General features: G+C 42.7%; 1 protein-coding gene across 1 annotated transcript in view; it reads right to left on the minus strand.

The window, feature by feature from the left end:
• Positions 1–1,107: 1,107 nt before the first annotated feature.
• fus (epithelial splicing regulatory protein fusilli) overlaps positions 1,108–23,069 on the minus strand; it is a 422,179-nt gene continuing 400,217 nt past the window's right edge. The window contains exons 9-11 of the mRNA XM_080277953.1: positions 19,300–19,515; positions 3,729–3,962; positions 1,108–2,296 (exon numbers count right to left, since the gene is read on the minus strand). Of these exons, the coding sequence (XP_080134079.1) occupies positions 1,355–2,296; positions 3,729–3,962; positions 19,300–19,515 (1,392 nt within the window). The 3' untranslated portion in view covers positions 1,108–1,354. The remainder of the gene's footprint in view (positions 2,297–3,728; positions 3,963–19,299; positions 19,516–23,069) is intronic.

Here is a 23,069-nt window from a genome sequence, read left to right on the forward strand (position 1 = left end):
ACTTTCATTCGTGTAATCTAGAAAATCTCTGAAGTATCAACAGCAGGTCTGCATTCAGTGTTAAATCCTGGCTATGACTTACTTCCATCCAAGGGTACGACTGGAGGTGAGCACAAACTATGGCTCACGAGTGTACCTTGCAGTTGCTTAGGAAAAGTTACTTGCTTTGAAATTCAAAAGAAAAAAAAGCATAAAGCACTTTGGTGGACTTTACAAAAATCTAGAGACACCATCATAGTGATGGTGCCATAAAGCCACTAAATGAAGGCACCTTAGATATGCGCTAGAACTAACTGAAGTGATTGTCAATTTCTGATGAAGCTGGAGGTGTGAGGTCCCATAGTCAGCACCTAAGTCCTACCAGAGCCAACATAGGACTCCACTGCACTTATTCCCGCTAGGTGGCGCCTCTACCGCCACACCACCACCACCACCACACTGCCAGCCAACTATCTGCTCTGATGCACACGGCAACGTGAGACCCCTTATCTAAATGCTATTTGCATATTAACACAAAAATGAATTACCTTAAGTCTAAAATCACTAACACTATTATGGAATGCTCAGCTTAAGTGTGAGCAGAGAAGAGCTGCAGGTAAGTCAAGATCTTACCTGATGAGAATGTATAAAGCCGTGTGCACCAGAGCCAAGTTATACCTTCACACCCACACTCATACACTCCCACATACTGAAACATGGACAGATTTCAGACAACTGTTATTCACATAACAGAACAGTTCAAACAGGACATTAATTAATTTCTTGGTGAAACTGATGGCTTATAATCTATAAAAACGTAATAAAAAATCATAGGTAATAAATAGAGTAGGTTTGAACTGCAGTCTAATATCTATCAGACAGATGCTGAAAAAAAAAATGCTAATTGTCCATCTCCCTCTGGTCACTCAAGCAGTCACACAGTCCCGGCCAGCAGTGCCTGACCTCCGCCACACCCGGTGGGGGACGGCAGAGTAACAGCAGATTGCACACAAGGAATTGCTGCATCACACACACACACACACACACACACACACACACACACACACACACACACACACACACACACACACACACACACACACACACACACACACACACACACACACACACACACACACACACACACATACAGGTTTACACACACAGTCAACGCTAGAGTTCATGGCAGGATGCAGTGAACAGCTGGATGACTGGCATGACAACTACTAAGGCTACAGACTGAAAGTTGCCAAAACCCTACCCAAGGACCACTAGTGTCATCTGCTCTCATCCCATGGACTGTGCTCTGCGTCCCTGTTGCCAACCACTATGTACAGGTGTATGTGTATGTGTTAAGCAGCTCTGGGGTTGAGTATTACATGGTGGGGAACATCTGGGGAGGGGGATAGAGGGGGTGCAGGAGGGAGTGGTTGACAAGGGGAGTGCGTTTCAGAGCCCCCATGCCGGCAGCACTTGTGTCCCCCGGAAAGGCCTGTTCAAAGCTGCGTTTCTGTGTGGCCTGCACCCTGGCTCCGGTTATGGGGGTCGCAGCAGCATAAGGCATTGGTAGGAGAGGAGGTCCCATTGGGGGTTTCTGCAAATTAGGTGTGCCTTGGGCATCTCTGCCTTGAGCAGAAGATACCGGCACCAAAGTCACCTGAGGGTGGAGCCCCCCGGCAAGAGAGGTACGTGGATTAGAGAAAAAGAACACTGGATTGGTACCGGTATGTGTGGCAATCTGTGAGGCTACGGGAATATCGCCATAGTGGCCCAACAAGCCTGGAGGCATGGCGGACACTGTGGGCTTCACGGGGGTCAGGATGGTAGGGGGAGCTTGAGAGGTGTGGGGTACCTCTATGGGAGGAGGGAGGGCCAACTGTGGCCTTTGTGGAGGGGGGCCCATTGGGGAGGGCAATAGGAGGGGAGTATCGGGCTGTTTGAGAGGGCTAGGGGGCATCCCAGGGATAATGGGGCCATGAGGGGGAGGAGGGAATGGATGAGCCAGGCCAGGGAAGGGGGGAGGGCCCGGGGGACGAGGAACACCAGGGGGAGGGGGTAAACTGTTCGGGTGCGGCAGGGGAGCCGGCAGGGAGGCTGTGGCACCGTCCCACACCAACATACCCGGGGACACGATGGGTCGCTGGGCAGGGAGGCCACCAGTCAGCACCATGTTCATGTCTTCTCCTGAACACTGAAACACCTCAATATAACGCTGCTTTTTGCCAAATACCATATATCGATGGTGTCTCTGCTGAGAGGCCAGAAAGGCAGAATGTTCACTGTCCATTTGGATGAACGCCTCTCCACTTGGCTGTCCCTGCAAAAGAGTATGCCATTTTTACTGCAAGTACAAGAACAGAAAAATAACTGTTTTACTTAAATGAATAAGAAACAAAAATACTTGGGTCTGTATGTGGTACAATTGTTTTACTTTCTTTTGTTGACCTCAAGGAAGTGGTAGTGGGGCCTGCCTTTCCCTTAGTGACTGAGTTCATGGTTAATAAGTTGGTCAAAACAACAAGGTGCTGGAGAGGGATGCCTTCATGTGATGGCACTGACGTAAATAGGCGGCTCAAGTGCCTGCTTACACAAACATCCCTCAACTACTTCCCTATCCCCACAAAAGGAGAATGGTGGACTGCAGAAGGGAAACTTAGGTCTACAGTTCACCGGGTTCAGATTTCAGATGGAATCGGGGTTACAACAACAATTACTACTACAATAAAACAACTTGCATAACCTATACTATAGTGTTCTCAGTAATGACTGGGCACACAGCTGGTCAGTCTGGTCACTACACCATTCTCTAAACGATAACTGAACACACGGTTGGTTGGCTGAGCTACGAGTGGTCATAAGTTCTCTGTTCATTTGATAATTTTTCTTGCTTCTCAGGAGCTGCCACAACCACTTCGGCATACCTCTGTGTATTAATGTACGTATCTACATGCTGTCTTACTAATATTCTCATACCTTGACACGCTTATCTCAAACCCACATACTCACACCTTGGCCCTCATCTGCCCACTCACAAACCATCATCACACACACAACTACCTATCACATGCACACTTTCACATCCCCTCACGTTCACATTTCCTCACGTTCACACTCAACCCCTCACATTCACACCCAGCCTCATTTACACACACACACACACACACACACACACACACACACACACACACACACACACACACACAAACCTTACATTTACACGCACAGTCCTATACACAGTTCCTCGCACTCATACACACAGTCACTCGTTATCATATTCCCACTGACAAATAGACCCTCTCACACTCACACCGATACCCACTCCCATTCCGTCAATCTCATACCTCCCCACACCCACTCCCCGAACCCCAACCCCTACACCCCTCAAGTCCCAACATCACTCACATCCCCAACACCCTTCCCACACCCTCACCCACATCCCCCCCACCGCCGCATCCACCCACACACATCCACACCCACACACTTGTACCTCCCTCATACACACACCCATACCCCCCCTTCCTACACACACACACACACACACACACACCCAAACCCCCCTCCCACACATACACACACCCATATCCCCCTCACACACACACACACACACACACACACACACACACACACACCCATACCCCCCTCCCACACATACACACACCCATATCCCCCTCACACACACACACACACACACACACACACACACACACACACACACACACACACACACACACACACACACCAGTACTTACATGGGCATTATAAACCATGTGGACGCCCTGATAGACGATGCTCTTAGCCAGCTCTCCCAGAAACTCGAGGATGTGTTCCACCTGAGCCTCGAAGGGCAGCCCTCGGAGGCGTATGCAGTCCTTCCTGGTGCCGGAGGTGATGATCTGCTGTGGGAGGAGAGGCAACTGGGGCAGCTGGGCGATGAGAGGCTGCTGCTGCTCGTACGTCCTGGGGTCCATGGATCTATTTAGCACCTGGAATGTAAACAAGGATGATGATGATGATGATGGGCTGGGTGGATCAGTTTTGCATGTGGAATGTAAACAAGGATGAAGATGAGGTGATGGGTTATTGGCTACAAGGATCTGTTTTGCACATCCAATATGCGCTAGAATGATGATGATGTACTAGGTTAAGGGGTACACACAATACAAAGAAGTATCGATGCACACTTGAACCGAAACAATCTCACGTCACGGACGATGGTCTCTAGAAATGTTTGATGATTTTTTTCCTCCTTGTTGTCAAACATGCTTACATAAGTATGTCACTGATAGGTTTCTTGTGACCATTTATGATTCTTATTGTTACTGGATGCATATTCAGATGATAATCAAATAATTTACCAAGTACTATTCAAGCTATATTGATCATTTCGGATATCATCGTACCCCTCCTGCGCGATACTTTTTTTTTACCGTGTGTGCATGGACCTGTTCCACACATCCAATATATGACGATGATGACGATAACGACGATATTCATAATGATGATGATTACTGATGACGAATGACGGTGATGATGTCCTAGATTGAAGGGTACATGAATCTGTTCCACAAATGAAATATATCCCAGAATGATGATGTTCTACGTCACCGGCTATATGGATCTGTTCCGCACATACACTATATGACAGAACGATAATGATGTACTAGATTTAAGGGTACAAGGATCTGTCAGCACCTGCGATGTGAACAGGGGGATTCTGTGCTGGGTTCTCGGGTCTGTGCTGTAGATCCGTTCATTACCTGTAGTATATACCTACAACATGAAAGTGGTTTGATAGGTTCGGCACTGAATCGAACCACATGCAACACTGTGTGGACTGCAGGAAAGAGAAGTATTACGAACCACAAGGATCAGGGCTGGGGGGTTCACAAATCTTTTCACCACTTGTGTTGACGTGATGATGACGTTCTAGGTTTTGGCGGTGTTCATGGATCATTTTAACACTTGCAACATGAACGCAGAACAAATACTGGGACGATGGTAGCTATATAGTTCCATGGATCTATTCTGATAATCTTCTCAGCACTTGTGATATAAGCCTACAAGGCAGACAGAGGGTAAAATGGTGGGATGGATTGGAGAGACATGAGAGAGGGTGTGGGGAATGGATAACAGGAAAGGCAGTCAAATGGTAAATAAACACGGCGACATGGAGGCGATTTGTTTGTGGCCATCACGTACAGGATTAAGGCGTCTAGCTACTGACAGTCAGATAGATAGATTGACAGACAGATAAACAGACAGATAAACCTAGCCCATGCAAAATATAGGATACCAGAGCAATTATGGGTTAGATGCTTTGCTTCATGCATCCGTTCATCATTATAAACCATGATGATCATGATGATCATGATGATGATGATTTGCAACGTTTTAGTGTTTGGCTGTGCTATTCAGTACCTGCAAAACAAGCCAGGGTGTTGATGGGCCGGATTCACAAAAAAAAAAAAAAAAAAAAAAAAAATTACTACCAGTTCTCTCTCTGATTTTGCGCCGCAGGAAAAACAAGAGACGCGGGAATTTTCCGTAATCATCTAATCTTGTTCTTCCTCACAGAACTTTGTAGCTCATAATAATTTTTCTCTGGTGACTGAGATTTATTTTTAGAGAGAACAAAGAGAGGCGGAAAGATTCTATACTCTTCTATATTTTTCTTGTCCTTCGTGCAAGAAATAGTCTGAGTTGGGAGAGAGAACTGAAAATAAGTATGCTATATCCATATTATTCTAACGGCATAAAATTGCTCACTACAGCTTGAACACTCACTTGTAACATCAGATGAACGCTAAATACGAGGTTAGTCACGAAGAAGTGCTAGAATGAATACAGAACCATAACAATATCTTATTCGGTCACTGAGCTACGTGAAATTAGCAACAAAAGGACGAAAATCTGGGCCAAGTACAAACAGAAAATATAATACTTAATTTGGATCCAGGGTTATATCTATTCAGCACCTGAAATATAAACAAAGATAGAGTCTACCTCCCTCTCTTTAAAAAATCTTTCAAAAAATGAATAAAACCTCGTAATATTAAAGGTGTGATCGTACTAAAAGGATTAATGGAAGTTGTCTTAATGTGCTATTGTAGTTTCTCGGGAAATGATTAAACCCTTCAATAGGATAACATCTTTTTAATATACACTTCCTACCAACACAGTATTTTTTCTTCGGCTTCGGGTAGAATGGGAAAAATGTGATTGCAGTAAAGACATTCATGGAGACTTTCTAACCCCTCTGAGAGTTTCTTCCTAACGTGAATAAAATTGCTTGGAAGTATGAAGAAGAGATTAGAAATGCCATCATCGTTGGGAAGAGGATCAGGGTGTGTGTTTAGCCCTTTCACCAAGTCCTTTCCAAATTGTGAATTAAATCATCTGTAGGTGCCAAGAACAAGACAGTAATGGGATATAATGAAGAGGTTTTTGGCGACTGTTCTAACGCTTTTACTTGGAGAGATCTTTCCTAAGCTGTGAGAAAAAAGGATCACTGTGGATGGCATGAACCAAACAAAAATAACTCTGAAACATATTACTTCTCTCTCTTTCGACATAACCTAAATCCCTTTACATCTACCATGAAAGGTCTCCCCTAAACTGGATAAAATTGTCTGGCAATTGGGAAAAAAAAACAAAGCGTCGTCTCCATAGGCTGATGGGAACTGACTAACCCACTCACTACGAGCGGTCTTCCCTGGCTTAACTCCTTCAATCCTATGATGTATTTTACTGGGATATTCTTGCTAACTCTTGGCGATTTTATTTGGCTAAAGAAAGATCTCGCGGTGACTGGGGTCGTGAGGGTTGTAATTAACTTCTTTGGTTCGAAATCTCTCCCCTGAGTTGATTCAAAGTTGTCTGGGGATAACAAGAGTAAATGGGAAAAAAGGTCCTTGGTGTGAAGTTTAAAATAGTCTGACATTAACAAGAATAATTTAAGCCTTCTAAAATTAGTCCCTTCGTTACGGTGACTTTTATTCTTGTTAACTTAAGGCGATTTTATTTAGCTTAAGATATTTTCACAATGGAAGCGTTAGACAGCTTTCATTAACCCCTTCAGTACAAGAGGACTTCCCTAAGCTGAATGAGATCGTGTTGAAACTGCAAAAATAAACAGAAAAATGACACTGCTGAAAAGGGTTCAGTTATATTCACCTGCACATTAATCGTGTAACTTAACCTCTCTTTCCCAGGATTTCTTTCATCACAAAATAATAATCTGGAGTTAGTCAGCATAAAATACTTACGGTCGTCCACGGCAGCGAAAGGGTTAATCGAAAGTGTTTTTAATTTTTTGACTGGTAGGACTTTTCGCAACATAAAAATCGTCTGGTGTTGATATAGTAAAAAAAAAAAAAAAAAAAAAAAAAAAATGTGTGACCATTCAAAAAAGTTACGCATGCTACAAAAATGATGTGTGTAAATTACTGGAGTTAACTTCATGCTGAACTGGAATGAAGGGTACGGGTCACTAGAATGAAAGTGTGCTGAAGACTGGCATAGAAAGTACTAATTACTGGCAAAATGTTTATGAACGAGTGGAATACAGGTTATGGATCACCAGAAAGAAGTGTACCATCATTATTAAAAGTCTGCCGAAGCTTCAAAGTCCGCTGTGGCAAAGGAGTGTTACACGAAAAATTTGTGTCAGCAATATGAAGTACATTAGCAAAATCATGTACACAACAAGACAGTATGAGAAGGAAGGACAGTTATAGGTTCGAAGAGGTATGAATAATATGGAAGGGTGTGACACAAGGCGGGACGAGGTTTGTCGGTGAATTTTTTGCTTGTAATAGTGCAGAAGCTGGAAAGACTTATATAAACCAGTGGAATGAAATAATATAGATAACAAAAAGAAAGGAGACGAGGCACGAACAAAGGGCAATGCAATACCTGACTAAACACTCTCCCTCGCATGTTGTGCACGATCTTGTACTTCGGGTTGCTCCTTCCTGGCGAGGGAGAGGTGAGGGGGGCAGGAGGAGGGGGTGGAGGAGGTGGGAAAAGTGTGATGGTGGGGGTGGTGGTGGCAGTGGTAGAGGTGGTGGAAGGGAGGGTGGGGTAAAGGTATGGCAGTGGTGTTGAGCTGGTGGTTGTGGTGGTGGTGGAGGAAGGAAAGGAGTGGTATAGGTGTGGTGGGGGCGGAAAGGACTTGGTGGGGGTTGTGGTGGTGGTGGTAGTGATGGGGGTTGAACTTAGAACAGCGAGTGTTTTGTTCGATACCGTCACTTTGGCCACTTTCTCCATTTTTTTTTTTTTTTTTTTTGGCTTCTCCCTCCTTCCGCTCCTCCTAAATTTCGATGTTTTTTTGATGCACTGGGTCTGATACTAATAGCTTCTGACGCTGTTTTTGTAGTACTGGCTGGTTTTATAGTTTTCACTGGTTTATAATAGTTTCCGATGCACTTGATTTTTTTTTTTTTTTTGTTCTATAATTATAGCTTTGGCTGTTCTGCTCTCTCTGTACTAAGGGGTGTTTTAAATTCTGATTCGTTTTACAGGTTTCCCTTTCTTTTAAAAATTATTGATCTTACATTTCTATTGCCCTTTTTTTGCTCTGAGACTTGGTTTAACCTTTTTTCTTTTTCCTTTTTCCGTAAGTTTTATTCTTTTCCCGTTTCTATAATTTTGATTATTTTCGCTGTCGTATAATGCCGCCTGTTTTCAAAAATTTCCCTGGAGTATGATTCTCCTTATATAGTTCTCGTTGTTCTTTTACTGATTTTACATATTTTCTTAGCTGTTCTTATCTATCAATACGGTACAATAAATTTTTTGCGTACCAATACGGTACAATAAATTTTTTGCGTGTTTTTATGTTTTAAACTATTTTCGCCTCAAGTTAAATTTTTCCAGCCAAATCTAACCCTCTGAAATTATCCACTCCACACTCACTTTTTCTTTTCTTTATTTTTTATGTATTTTTTTCTTTTAGTTTTACATTTACAGATTTCACCCGGGCACAATTCGGCACAATAACCACGATGCAAGTAATGGTGTGTACGCGTAACAAATGCCTTACTAGTTTGCTTTCCCCAAACCCGGTTATCTTACACAATGGTATCACTTGGTATTGTTTTTAGGCCAGTTTACCACAACCACCGTCATGACATCGTATTAAACAATATTGTAGTTATCATACACTTCGTCATTCATTCGTTATTTCTCATTATACACTACGTCATTCACTCGTTATTTCTCATCATACACCACGTCATTTACTCGTTATTTCTCCTCATACACTGTCATTCACTCGTTATTTCTCATCATAAACTACGTCATTCACTCGTTATTTCTCATCATACACCTCGTCATTCACTCGTTATTTCTCATCATAGACTACGTTATTCACTCGTTATTTCTCATCATAGACTACGTTATTCACTCGTTATTTCTCATCATAGACTGTCATTCACTCGTTATTTCTCATCATACACTACGTTATTCACTCGTTATTTCTCATCATAGACTGTCATTCACTGGTTATTTCTCATCATACACTGTCATTCACTTGTTATTTCTCATGATAAATATGATACGCCAAAATATACAGAAACCTTGCTGAAAACTTGGCTAGTTATATTTTACTACTGGTATCGGTGCAAAGGTTATATAAAAAATTCATTCCCCTTTTAACACCCCCCAAAGTGTGAATGATCTACCTTTGTTATGTATTATATGAAAAAGCACTAGAAATGAAGCTGATTTCAAGGACTGATTTTGTGCTACGGGGGATAATACACGAGAATAATTTTAAATGTGATGCAGAAGATGAGTTTGATTAATTCCTGTCGATTGTATGGGGATTATTAGGCAGAGACTCATCTATGCATGTTTTCCTCTCTCTCTCTGTAAGTTGAAAGGGAAAGCTGTGTATGTGTGGGAGCGGGGGGCAGGTGGTTTCACAGGCCTATCGCACCAGTGAATGAATGATGCGCGCCAGACATTTACACTTCGGCCTGGTAGACGCATTGGCTCGTATGTTAATGGTCATTTTCTCTCGTTGGTTTGGGAAGTTTTCAGTTACATTTTTCTTGTTTTATATATATATATATATATATATATATATATATATATATAACCCACTCTTCTGGGGGGAATCCCACTATTTATATATATATATATATATATATATATATATATATATATATATATATATATATATATATGGCACGTTATCATTCTGTTTGTCGGATTATTTTTATGTATATATGGCACGTTATTATTCGGTTTATGGCACGTTATTATTATCATCTCTTATTTAGGGTGTTATTATTCTTGTTTGTTTATGGTACGTTATTATTCTTGTTTGTTTATGGTACGTTATTATTCTTGTTTGTTTATGGTACGTTATTATTCTTGTTTGTTTATGGTATGTTATTATTCTCTTGTCTGTTTATTTCACGTTATTGTTCTTGCTTGTTTATGACAGGTTACTATTCTCTTGTTTGTTTATGGCAGGTTCTTATTATCTTCATGGGCATGTCATTATCTTACTTGTTTATGGTACGTTTTTACTCTCGTTTGTTATTTGTCCAAGCTTTATCTATATTTGACAAACAATATACAGGAAAACAGTAATGAGTTGTATGCAAAATATTACGTTAAGAAATACCAGAAACCCTTCGAACCTCACGAGAACACGGTCTTCACTGATTATGGAGATTTCGTCACATGCTCGTAGTGATATATTTTATGCCTTACACTTCAATATCCCCTTCTGTATGGCTAATGCTATGACGATATAAAAATGATAAAGATAAAAATAAGGTGCAATGTTAATAATAATAGTAATAATAATAATAATAATGTTAAGGAATAGGCGATACGAAACTTCCTATGCCACTCGATACATGTCCTTTAGAGTCATGTTCTTGTTAGCGTAGGAGACTTGGTAGTATTTCTTTCATCAACAATTTTGCTTAATTCTCCTTACTATTTCCTTGTATGTTATTTATATCCTTTCATTTACTACATATAACACTTCCTAATTATTTTTCTCCATGGTTCTTCTTAATAATCGTCTGTTATATATATTTTTTTACGACATACTGTGAATCGATGACGTAGTTATTCCCTTCACTACGATGATTTTAAACAATTCTTGCTATTGTCAGACGATTTTATTCAGCTCTGATAATTAATCGCTTCAATGCAAGAGGTCTACCTTAAGCTGAATACAATCGTCTGGAGGCATCAAGTGTTCTCGTCCTGAAGGGGTTAAGGTGTGACTTCTAAAATAAATCGCTGAGGAATGTGTTACGAAATCCCCTAATAAGAATAACACTCACTGTCTTTTCACTAACTTCAGCATCTCTGGTAACATCTCGTCTGGCCTTCTTTACGATAACTACAATCAGGGAAATCAAAACGTACACAACATTGCGTAATGAACCGACGACCACATACCACTGACAACTGAAAAATATTTAAATTTTTCTGTTATCAGGGAAGGCACGAACACATCACATTCATTTTTCTGCAGTGAATAACATTTTTCATTTAAAGGCGATCACTTATAAAAACCGAACTTTCACTTAAAAGTCACCATCCAACACCCACACCTCTCACCGGCCACACCACTTCTATTTTCCACACGGCAAAGTTTCAATAGGTCTCTGTTTTATTTCTCGGCCTCTTCGTGTCGCAGTTTAAGGTCCGTTCGGCAGTGTGTGTTGTCCAGGCGGTATATATATTGTCCTGGCCTCAGCACACCTCAGTTAGTGACGCCCCGGCCCTGCAGTGGTGAGGATTAGCACGTCTGTCAGAGCTACTGTTGATGTCTCAGCACACGCGGCCGTCTCTCCCCCCCTCGACCTCCCTCTCTTTCTCCTTCATACATCCCCCCCTCCCCCTCTCTCCCTACGCCCTCGCCACCCATTCTCCACTCTCTTCCTTTTCCCCCTAGCTCCCCCTTCTCTCTCTCTCTCTCTCTCTCTCTCTCTCTCTCTCTCTCCATCCTTCATCTTCTTTCCCATCGAATGCTCTCCTTTTTTTCTCTCTCCCTTCTTCACCATTAATCCTTATGAAGCACTTTCCTCTCTCTCCTACACTCTGTCCCCTCCTCCGCCACTCCCTGTTATCTCAAAATTATCCGTCCCCGCCCCGGAGGGGCTCGAGGAATGGTGTTGTTTTCACTCGGTTTGTATGTTTGTCTGTCTGTTAACTTTACGCGACAACTGCTTGTACGATTTTGACTAAAATTACGGGGATGATGGGCTATGACCTGATCACCTGATTAAATACTGGGCCAAGGCCCAGGCTGTGGGTCAAAAAAAAAAAAAAAAAAAAAAAAAAAAATCGCCATAACTCCTTTCAAATTAGTTATATCGACATGAAACCAAGACTTAAAGGTGCATCTTCCAAATCTGTATCCTATAACATGCCTCATTACACCTGGGAGGTCACTCCCCAGTTAGCGGTAGGGGGGTCAGTGTCAAGTGGGTCGGGCCTAAAATTTCAAATGGGCATAAAATCGTCAATTTTCACCAGATTTACTCCAAATTTGATATGTGACATCCTCTTGTGTTTATACGTCAGCACTGAAATGACTGCCGGGGACGGATTTACTGTGCCTTGGCACCGCTTCTTGTTCCGTATCAAATGCTCCCTTATTTCTCTGTCGTTCCATCATTTCTATCTCCACTCATGTGCACGCGCGCACGCACGCGCACGCACGCGCACGCACACCCACACCCACACCCACACCCACGCCCACACCCACACACACACACCCACTTCCCTTCCCCACCTACGTCTCCAGTTCTACATTCTTCATCTCTCCTTCCTTATGACATGCTTCCACGTTTCCCTCCCTCACTTCATCATCCTTCCATATCAAACGACCTTTTTTTTTTTTTCTTTCCACCATTCTTTACAACGAATTTTCCCATCAACCCGGTCTGCCACTTCCTATTCTTAATCAATCAATCAATATTTCACTTCTACTCTCTCTCTCTCTCTCTCTCGTTTCTTCGTCGTTTCAATCATTCCCCCCCCCCCTTTTTTTAGCTGTGTACATTTGCTGCTTACTTCTTAACTCAGGCCTCCATCCCCTGCCCATCAATCCTCCTTCATCTCTTCTCCCCTTATCAATACTCTCACGTTTTTATCTCGTTCATTCATCCTTCCTTATCATCCATTCCCATTTTATTCGCCTATTTCTTTCCTTCTTACAACTGCTGCCCTTTTCCTTCACCTCCTACTTGCACTTCATCTGTACTTCCTGGTCAGATCTTCAACATATTTTTATCGCCTGTGATTTTTTTTTTTCTAAACATGTCCCCCTCCCCAGCCCTCTTCCCCTCCTTTCCCCCCTCTCCTTTCCTAGATATTCCTCATTTTTCTTCTTTAGTTTCTAGATTTTTTCATTCTTGTCAAGCATCCCCCCTTTTTCTCCCTCGCTTTCTCCACTCTTGCTTTGTAATTAGCACTTTTTTCTCTCTTCATTTCTGGTCACTTTAACCTTTATCATCTTTTCTCTCTTACTTCACCTGTTCACCTATCCTTACTCACTTCACCTGCAAACCTATCCTTTCCCCCAGCACTTCTTCTAGTCATACTATATCTGACGTTGCGAGGAAGGAAAAGACTGGTCAGAGAGGTAGAGAAGAAATGCTTAATGGTAGTGGACTTGTATTTTTCTACTTACGTGGTCACCTACTTGCCTTCCCCACACCCAACACCGTTCTTTCCTCTGCTTCCTCTTTTCAACATCTCTCTCCTCCCCTTCCCCTTCCCCTTTCTCTCTCTCTCTCTCTCTCTCTCTCTCTCTCTCTCTCTCACACACACACACACACATCTTCCACTACCACTCCTACCTCTCCCCTCCTCTCCCTCCTCCTCTCTCTTGCTGTCTCACCTTCCCCCTCCCGTCTCCCCCCGTCTCCCTTCCTTTCTCCTCTCAACGCTGACTCTTCCCACCCCCGTTTCTCTCTCACTCCTTCCCCTCCCTCCTCTCTATATTTCCCCCACACTCTCCCCTCCCACTCTTTTTTCCCCTTGGCTGAATAAAATGGTCTGATCGTAAAAATATTGAAATGCAAAATATGTCATCACAGTAAAGATAGGAACCTCTTTTTTCATTCTCTCTCTCTCTCTCTCTCTCTCTCTCTCTCTCTCTCTCTCTCAGATCTACCCATCACTTTCACCTTCCCGTCCCCTTCCAAATCTCTCTCCCTTCCCTTCCATCCTGTTCTTCACCTCTTCCCTATCCATCCATTCCTCCACTCTTCCCCTTCCCTTCCCTCTCCCTAACAGAACCCTCCCTCCGCTCCTCCCCTCCCTCATTCCCTCCATAACCTTCCCTCTACCCCCTCCTCCAAACACCCCCCACCCCTCACCGCCTAGTCAGCATCTTTCACGATAACATGCACAGTGTGGAGGCTTGGAGCTCATGACAGTCACAGGGCGGTTACACAAGCACTACTAGATTATTCTGGAATCTATGCAGTCTCATTATAAATCTAACCTTCACTGTTTTCTAAGGAATGAAAAAATAAAAAAAACGTTCTAAAGTTAAAATAAAGCTCAGAAATTATGCTTAGTGTTATTTAGAAACGATGAATGACACCATGTTGCCTGTTCAATATGCTTGGGAAACACCTTTTACGTTGATGATGATAAGCTAAATGGAAAGATAGATATTCGTGTAAATGTCTATCTTCACACTGCCAGATATTGATTTTCAGATTTTTTATAAACTTGTATTTCCTTCAAGATTTTCGCACAAGTAACGTGTATTCCTTATCTGATTCACGTAAATTTGGCTTCAGAGAGCTGTGAAGTGAATGACGAGGCGAGGGAAGAGGGAGCTGCATGGGGTTGTGAAATCTTAGCTGAGTTTCATCTTAGTGTAAATATTGTGTGCTTAATGTAAATATTGTGTTCACTCCATGTATGACACCTCTTCTGTTTATTTATATTTATTACGTTCCTTTGCTTAGAATGTTTAGATAGCCTGAGGCTCTGGGGTTCTTAATGCTGGGTTTATGTGGGCTTTACTGGGGACTTGTGTGAGGGAATGCTTGTATTCTCTCTCTCTCTCTCTCTCTCTCTCTCTCTCTCGCACGCACACACACACACACACACACACACACACACACACACACACAAATCGTAAAATGTCACTTCATTCTCCTTATCACGACAACTACCATGACTCTTTATCATTCACAGTCTCGTCAAAGCGTGGCCACAGTAGGATCATTTCTAGCAATTTGGCTGGCAGTTCTTCAGTGGTTTTGCGCAAGTTTTTCAGCAATTTCAAGACGATCGTGTACACTATTTTTTGATGGTTTAGGTACTGGCAACATTCAGGGATCAAATGTTAATATTATGGTAAATTACATCAAGCGTATAATCGATATGCACGCGTACATTATATTTTATTGTCTTGATGGTTGATACACGAAAAATATTAAAAGCACAATTTTGGACTCTGGATGCAAGGTCATTTATAGACATTTCTCCAAGAGTATATGATACGGCAGAGTAAATCGCTAAGAAAAGGGAGTTACTAAATCTCCAAAGTCCCTCAGAGCACAGTTTTAAGTCTATGAGCGCCTTGCCATTACTATTTCTTTTCTAATCTGACGGAGATGCCTGACCCCTTTTAGCTCCTATCAAAGAGACTCATTCCTGACTCATACCTACGGCCCAAAGTTCAAGTTGTGAGTGCCCCAGTATACCTCACCACACCCTCCCTTGGTTTAAGTTGCTTTCTTCTACACCCACTTAGCGTCTCGTGTCAAATATCCACACTGCTTGTATAACCCATTATATAGTTTCATGTATGGCCAAATACGAAAACAAATATAACTAGAATGACACTCAGTAGGGCGCATACCTCCGCCAAGGCCCAACATGCAGTTCCTTTTAATTTAATCAAGTCTAATCCAATATCAAACTCATAACCCTGTAAGATGTAACACCATAATTTATGGATCCGCGCCAAACTGTACACATTCGTAGATACCAACATCCTAAATATGCCTGCTTTTTTCATCAAGATCCATGCAATATTCACTGAAAAATTTACGAATATGTCGAAAAACGCCTTATCTCGCAATGTTAAAGAAAGTGAAAAAAAAAAAAAAAATCCCGGATCCGCACCTTTATCCGGATCGGCACCAAAATTTAATGGAGTGTATTCTGGGCTAAGGCCCATTCTTCTACCAAGTTTCGTGGAAATCCGTCCAGTAGTTTTTGTGTAATCTTGCTCACAAACCAACCAACCAACAAACAAACAAACGGACAGAGGTGAAAACATAACATCCTTGGCGGAGGCAGTAAAGTCCTCTAAGAAAGTAACTGTAGGTATGAATGTACTGTATCTGCCTGACTACCAATACCGCAGTGAAGTGACTGGTAATGGCTACGGATATGGCAAAGTCTGAGAGAATGTATGAGTAAAGATACGGTTGCGAAATCGGAAATGCCATAACAGATAAATGACAATGGCTACTGATATGCTGAGGTCTCCCGAGGAAATGAACGAGTATAACTAAAGAAGGTGAATACATGGTTGGAAGTCTCACAAAATTAATAACTACTGATACGGTGGGCCCCAAGAAAAATGGCGTAATATAGCAAACAGTCGTGGTTACTAATATAGCCACGTCTACAAAATTAATGTGGATGATTAAGGATATGATGCTTGTCTGGAAATACCGTAACAAACTGTAAAAACCACTGATATGTTAAGACCTTTCGTGGAATGGAATGAGAATGTGACAGGTGACCGGAAATCCCATAACAAATAAATATAACAATAGCTAATGTGCTAGAATGAGACTGCGTATCCCCTAACAAAATAAGCTACTGTGATCTGTTAAGAACTTTTGTGGTAACAGACGTGCAGAAATGGAACAGCGTGTCTGATCATACAAAATAATAACAATAATAATAATAATAATAATAATAATAATAACAGCTACTGGTATCCTAACGCATTCTGAGAAAAATAAATTACTATAAATGAGGAGGAATGTGACGACATGACAATAACTAGAATATAGTGAAATAAAAACTACTTGGTGAAAAGGGATGCACTAAGACATGCAGGAATGACGTAAACAACAGTCAGTGATGGACCAGACTCGCCCGGCCGTCAGAACACAACGAGGTGGTACTTACTGTCTTATCTCTGGGCGGGGATAAGCGTGGAAATCAGAGTTTGATTAGCGTTTGTTATTAGCGTTCAAGGACTAACTCACATCTATGAAACATCTTTATACTCGAGGGCTTTCCCTAGAGGCTGTAAATTGTGTTCTGTTGTCATGAACCTTAAATAATGAAGTGTATTCGTAAAGCACAGACAGACAGACTCGAACTGCAAGGTGCTTTGCAGATCACAACATGACTGAAATGTTAGTGAAGAATATTTAGGTTTATGCGGCAGACTAGTTAGGCCGCAAAGCAAGACTAATGATGAATTACATTACCCTGGGCAACGAATCAGCATGATATCAAGAGGGTTGAATGTTAATTAAAACAACAAGCTACATTAAGTTACACTAGGGCTATGGGTTATATGGATAATATGCTTAAAGTCTGAATCTCATACTGAAATCAATGTTTCCAGTTTCTGACTAATTTTTGAAGCACATGACGACGGAATGTGTTTGGCCTTTCCATATAGTTCTTGACTGCACTCTATAATGAAGAATGCAGGCTGCCCATACCTAATACTCAAAGGACGTCCATTAATAATCGTCAAAATATGGCGCATCAACCCCACCAAGCCATTTAGGGTTTCAGTATACGGTCGACAGATTCCTAAACAAACTGCAGTCATTTCCCTGTCTCAACTAAGATATGTTTTCCAGAAAGGACGAGGAATGAAAGCACAGAAATTTCCCATGTATCTTGTTCTTCCTGTGGAAACTGCTCTTGGTTAGGAACGGCTGTGACTCCGAGCCCATGAACGCTTGATCTACACCGAGGAAGTAAGCGTTGCCAAATTATTGATTCTTTTGCTAGATCGAGGTTAATAATTCCATTCAGAGATAATGTGTAAATATTTACCAAGTTTTAGTGATACTACACCAAATTTCATAGCGATACCTTAGCAATCACAGCATATTTAGTTTAGCAATATCTAGCCGTTTAAGCGTATTTTTAGCAAGTTGCTACAGGTTTTTGTGTTTACCGACCTTCTGGCATTTTCCGGTAACCAGTTTAGCGACAACTGTGAATTCAGTCTGACATTTAAAGGTTGAAGTTCACAGACACAATCAGTTGTCAAGATCTATTTTTGTCCTTCCTATTAAAAATCAAACTTAGCTACGACTGGGAACTGATCGTAAGCTTGTGTTAAATCTCAGCCCAGTCATGGAAGTACTGCTAAAACTGAGTGCATAAGGGTGTAGGCAAAAACTCTAATCTATAACTGTGGTCTAGTGGTTAGAATGCACTATTCGGCGTGGCTCTCTTCCACTGGTACGATTCCCAAGCGGTGACTGGAGGGGTTTCGATCAAGTAATGGCACCAAAAGAAGTATGTTGGCCATCTTCCCCTCAGCGTACTGGACGATGGTAGCCTAGACTTTGGCCCCTACACCTCAAAAGGAGTTAAACGGGACTGACTGACTAGCCGTCTTAATAAATAAAAAAAAAAAAAAAAAAAAAAAAACATGAGAAGAAAAAACTCGTGAAACTAAGGAATGGCTAAACCTCATTCCACTTTACTTAATGTGGTCAGCAGAGAAGTAGAGTTTTTTTCCTTATTATCATGTGCTTCAAAATATGTTAGAAATGGAGGTCTGCTTTCCCCTTCGTGATTTAGGCTTAACTCCTTAGAACATTAAGTTTAACTCCTCCAAATTCCTACGACGTCTAGTTTACTTTTACTTCCTCCAAACGATTTCATTCAACTTAGAATCTAGTAGTGAAGAATTAAATCAGACTATATCTAACCTCTTCATCTAGGACGTTTCCGCTGAGCTAAAAAATAAAAATCGTCACGAGATAGAATGAGAAATGGTTACTGTACCGAAGGATTTAACCCCTCAGCAAGATTACGCAGTTTATATTTTTTTCCTCGCTATCTTCCGGCAGTTTTATCAGGCTTGGAAGAGGCTTTTCGAAGTGTAGCAGTTTCGTATTGTTTTCAAAGATTTCATTGCCACTTGGGCTCTCTCCTAAGTTGAATAAAATCGTGAGGAAAAACAAAAATTTACAAGAGACGTCAAGGTACTGAAGAAAAAGCCTATCTGGTTTACGGTCACTATGGCAGACTGATCGATTTTTGCAAAGCTCTAAAATCAACGGCACACATTGCACACCACCATCCCCTCACCTGTTGCACCTCAGCCGTCGTGGATCGGAAGAGTTCGATGTAGCGCGAGCCTATGATCTCCCTGTGCTTGCCTAGTGCCTTGGTGCTGTCCTCCTCTGAGCTGAACAGTACAAAGGCGTCTCCAGTCGCACGTCCATCAGGCTTCCGAACGAATAGCACCCCGTCTTCATTGTCAAGGATGTGGCACCCGTTCTCGCCAGACTCGAAGAAGTCAACCTGTGGGAAGAAGGAAGGGAGTTAGTTAATGCTTGAAACCTGCATAGTGAGGGGGGTTGGTTGGAGACTGCACCCGGAAAAAAGAAAATCAGTATGTAGGAAGAAGTTGGCTGGTGATAGGAACGTGGGAACAGAGAGGGGATAGTTGGTGATTGCACAAGAAATAAAAAGATGCTGAGAGGAGTTCGTTGGGGACTGGAACTTGGATACTGAAAGGAGTTGGCTGGTGACTGCACTAGAAAAGTTTAGATGTAGGAAGGAGTAAGTGTTGACTGGACTGGAAAAAAAAAAATCGACCGAGAAGAAGGAATGTGTTGATAATAGGACTACGTAGGAAAAAATCAATCAACCCGTGTACTGAACGGTGATGACTGGTGTTTGTGTGGTAGTTGGATGGTAACAGACACAAAAAAGGCAAGGAGGGAGTGGCCTCGAAGAAACCAGCCTGAGTAATGGAAAGAGCTGTTTGGTGCTAAGTTTGGAGTGGCTGATGGATAACCTGGGGACGGATATATATGGAAGAAGCGTGAAAACGTGTGAGAAGGCGAAGAGGAAGTGGTGAGAGATTTTTTTTCTTTTATTTTTTAGTATATTCGACTCGGCATAGGCTAGACAACTCAGCATCTAGGTCTGGCAGTCTATATACGACACACTAACCGACGGCTGACCCCCTGCAGCCCTCACCGATCTCCTGATACTTGGGGCTTAATACTCACCTTCTCCCTTCAGATCTAGTGTTATGGTATTACTGCATGGGGATATTCTTATGACGCGTCTGTGCGACCGCGTGTAAGAGCGGTAACCACGCTGAGTACCAATTTTAATCCCCCCAACTTTTTCCGTGTATCAACGGGGATCGAATCCACGACCACACCTTCTCAAGCCTACTGCCCTTTTCACACCGCCACCACCTCCCCAAAAGCGGAGAAATCCAAGGAGAAGGATCGAGATAATGGAAGGGGTGGATGACGGGAATGAAATGAGAGGGGAAGAGGCGACAGAGAGGAAGAAGTGAGAGAAAAAAAAGTAAGAAGAGAATGAAGGACAGACGGAAAGGAACGGAAGAACAGATGAACGGAGTGATAAGAGGAGAGAGGAAGGGAAGAGGAAGGATGAGATAGGCTGGGATGGGAAGTGAAGGAGGGGAAAGAGTGAAAACGGAAGCAAAGAACGAAAAGGCGGGAGATGAGGCGAATGGAGAAGGGGAAGAAGAGTGAATAGGAGGGAGGAAAGGTTCATTAGAGGGGAGGGAAGGTTCATTAGAGGGGAGAGAAGGTTCATTAGAGGGGAGGAAAGGTTCATTAGAGGGGAGGAAAGGTTCATTAGAGGGGAGGAAAGGTTCATTAGAGGGGAGGAAAGGTTCATTAGAGGGGAGGAAAGGTTCATTAGAGAGGAGGAAAGGTTCATTAGAGGGGAGGAAAGGTTCATTAGAGGGGAGGAAAGGTTCATTAGAGGGGAGGGAAGGTTCGTAAGAAGGGAGAGAAAGTTCGTGAGAAGGGAGGGAAGGTTAGTGAGAAGGGAAGGAAGGAGTCACGAGAAGGGGGGAAGAGAACATTGTTGGGTAGTGGGGAGGAATAAACTAGAGAAAGGTAGAAAAGAATGGACGGGAAGAGGAGAGTGAGAGTGAGAAGGGAAGGGGAGTAAGAGGGAGAGAGAAGAATGACAAGCGAGGGAAAGGGTATAAACAGATCAATCAGGCCAACTTCTTATCGTTATCAGTAGAAGTGGTCAGTACAAGAGTCTGTCGCCAGGAGTAGAGATCTAGAGCCACTTACTGTCTTACTACCTCTCATTTCCCCCATTCCTCTACCTCAGTTACTTCTTTCCCGATTTACTTCTTGTCTGATCATCTCTTTCCCTCTGAGCTCCCTCCCTCCCCCTTGAACGTCCTGGTCTCCCTCCCGCTTCCTTGACCGTCTGTTTCTGGCCTCCCTTCCTCCCTCCCTCCCCGATCATCTCCTTATGCACTACCTTGCTCTTCCTTGATCATATGTTTCTGATCTCCTTCCCTACTCCTTGATAATCTATACCTGTTCTCCCTACCTCTTCCTTGGACATCTCCTTCTCTTCTCCCTTCCTATTTCTTGATCATCTCTTTCTGGTCTCACTCCCTCTTCCTCTGACATATCTCTCCCCCTCAGATTTCTCCATTCATAATCTCCCTCGCTCACAAACTCTGATATTCTCTCTTTCCCTTATTCTCATTCTTTCAGCTCTCCTTCCTCTCACATCCCTCTCTTCAACCCTTCATTATCATAAGCAGAAGATGGAGACAAAAATAGGTGGGGCATGTATATGAAATGTATGGATGATGTGAACATATAAAAAAAAAATGTTTCTAAATTAATAAATAACGAGTACCAGTAAAAAATAAGAATAAAAACAGTGTGAATGATTGGGTAAGGGAAATGGCTAGCAGATGTCGAGTACTAGAGGTGGTAGTAAGGATGATCAGTGGCTTCTTCCATCATCTCATTATCGCTCACTATCTGCTTATCGATAAACAGACCCCCACATCCGTCATCCAAAGCCGCACCCACACCCAACATCAACTACACCCACAGCCATATCCAGCCTCACTCACACCCACACCCGCAGCCATATCCAGCTTCATCCACACCACACCAGGCCTCGCCCACATTCATCTCACCCACATACCGTCATCTACACCCAGCCTCACCCACATACACATCCAGCCTAACACACACCCCCACACCCAGCCTTACCCACATCAACATCTACACTCAGTCTCACCCACACCCAACCTGAATCCCAACAAGCCTCATCCGCACTCAGATCTACACCCACACCTAACCCGATTCACACCCAGTCGGACCCACACCCGGCCTAACTCACATACACACCCAGCCCCATCCATATCCACACGCACATCCATACCCAGCCTTTTGCACATTAACTCTCACACCCAAACTTGTTCAATCCCACACCCAGCCTCACCAACACCCACACTGACACCACGTCCCACCCACACCCACACCCACACTCAGCCTCACCCCAACTTAAACCTACATCCACAGACACCCAGCCTCACACCCCACACACACAGCCTAGCAACACACACACACACACACACACACACACACACACACACACACACAAACTACAATTAGCCTCCTATTTCACCCATGCAGCACACCTACAATAACACACAACTAAACAACTACATACCTACAAGAACATGTACTTAAGCATAAACTCACAAAAAAACACCAAAACAGACACAAAAACACCTGCAAAAACATCTACACAAACAACACAACCATACACCTTCAAATACACACCCCTATATAAATGTCCACATGAATATTCACCCATACAAAAGCCCTTCACAAATATACACTTGTCAACATACACCCACACAAATATACACCGACCCAAGAATACACCTATACAAACATACCTCCACAAGCATACATCTCTACAAATTTGCATCTATATATACCAGTACACACACACACACACACACACACACACACACACACACACACAAACCTCCACATACATACACCAACATAAGGTATACATCTTCACAG

This window comes from Coenobita brevimanus, chromosome 71 (genome assembly GCF_032717465.1).
Source record: "Coenobita brevimanus isolate Jiangsu-jjx chromosome 71, ASM3271746v2, whole genome shotgun sequence".
Lineage (NCBI taxonomy): Eukaryota > Metazoa > Arthropoda > Malacostraca > Decapoda > Coenobitidae > Coenobita > Coenobita brevimanus.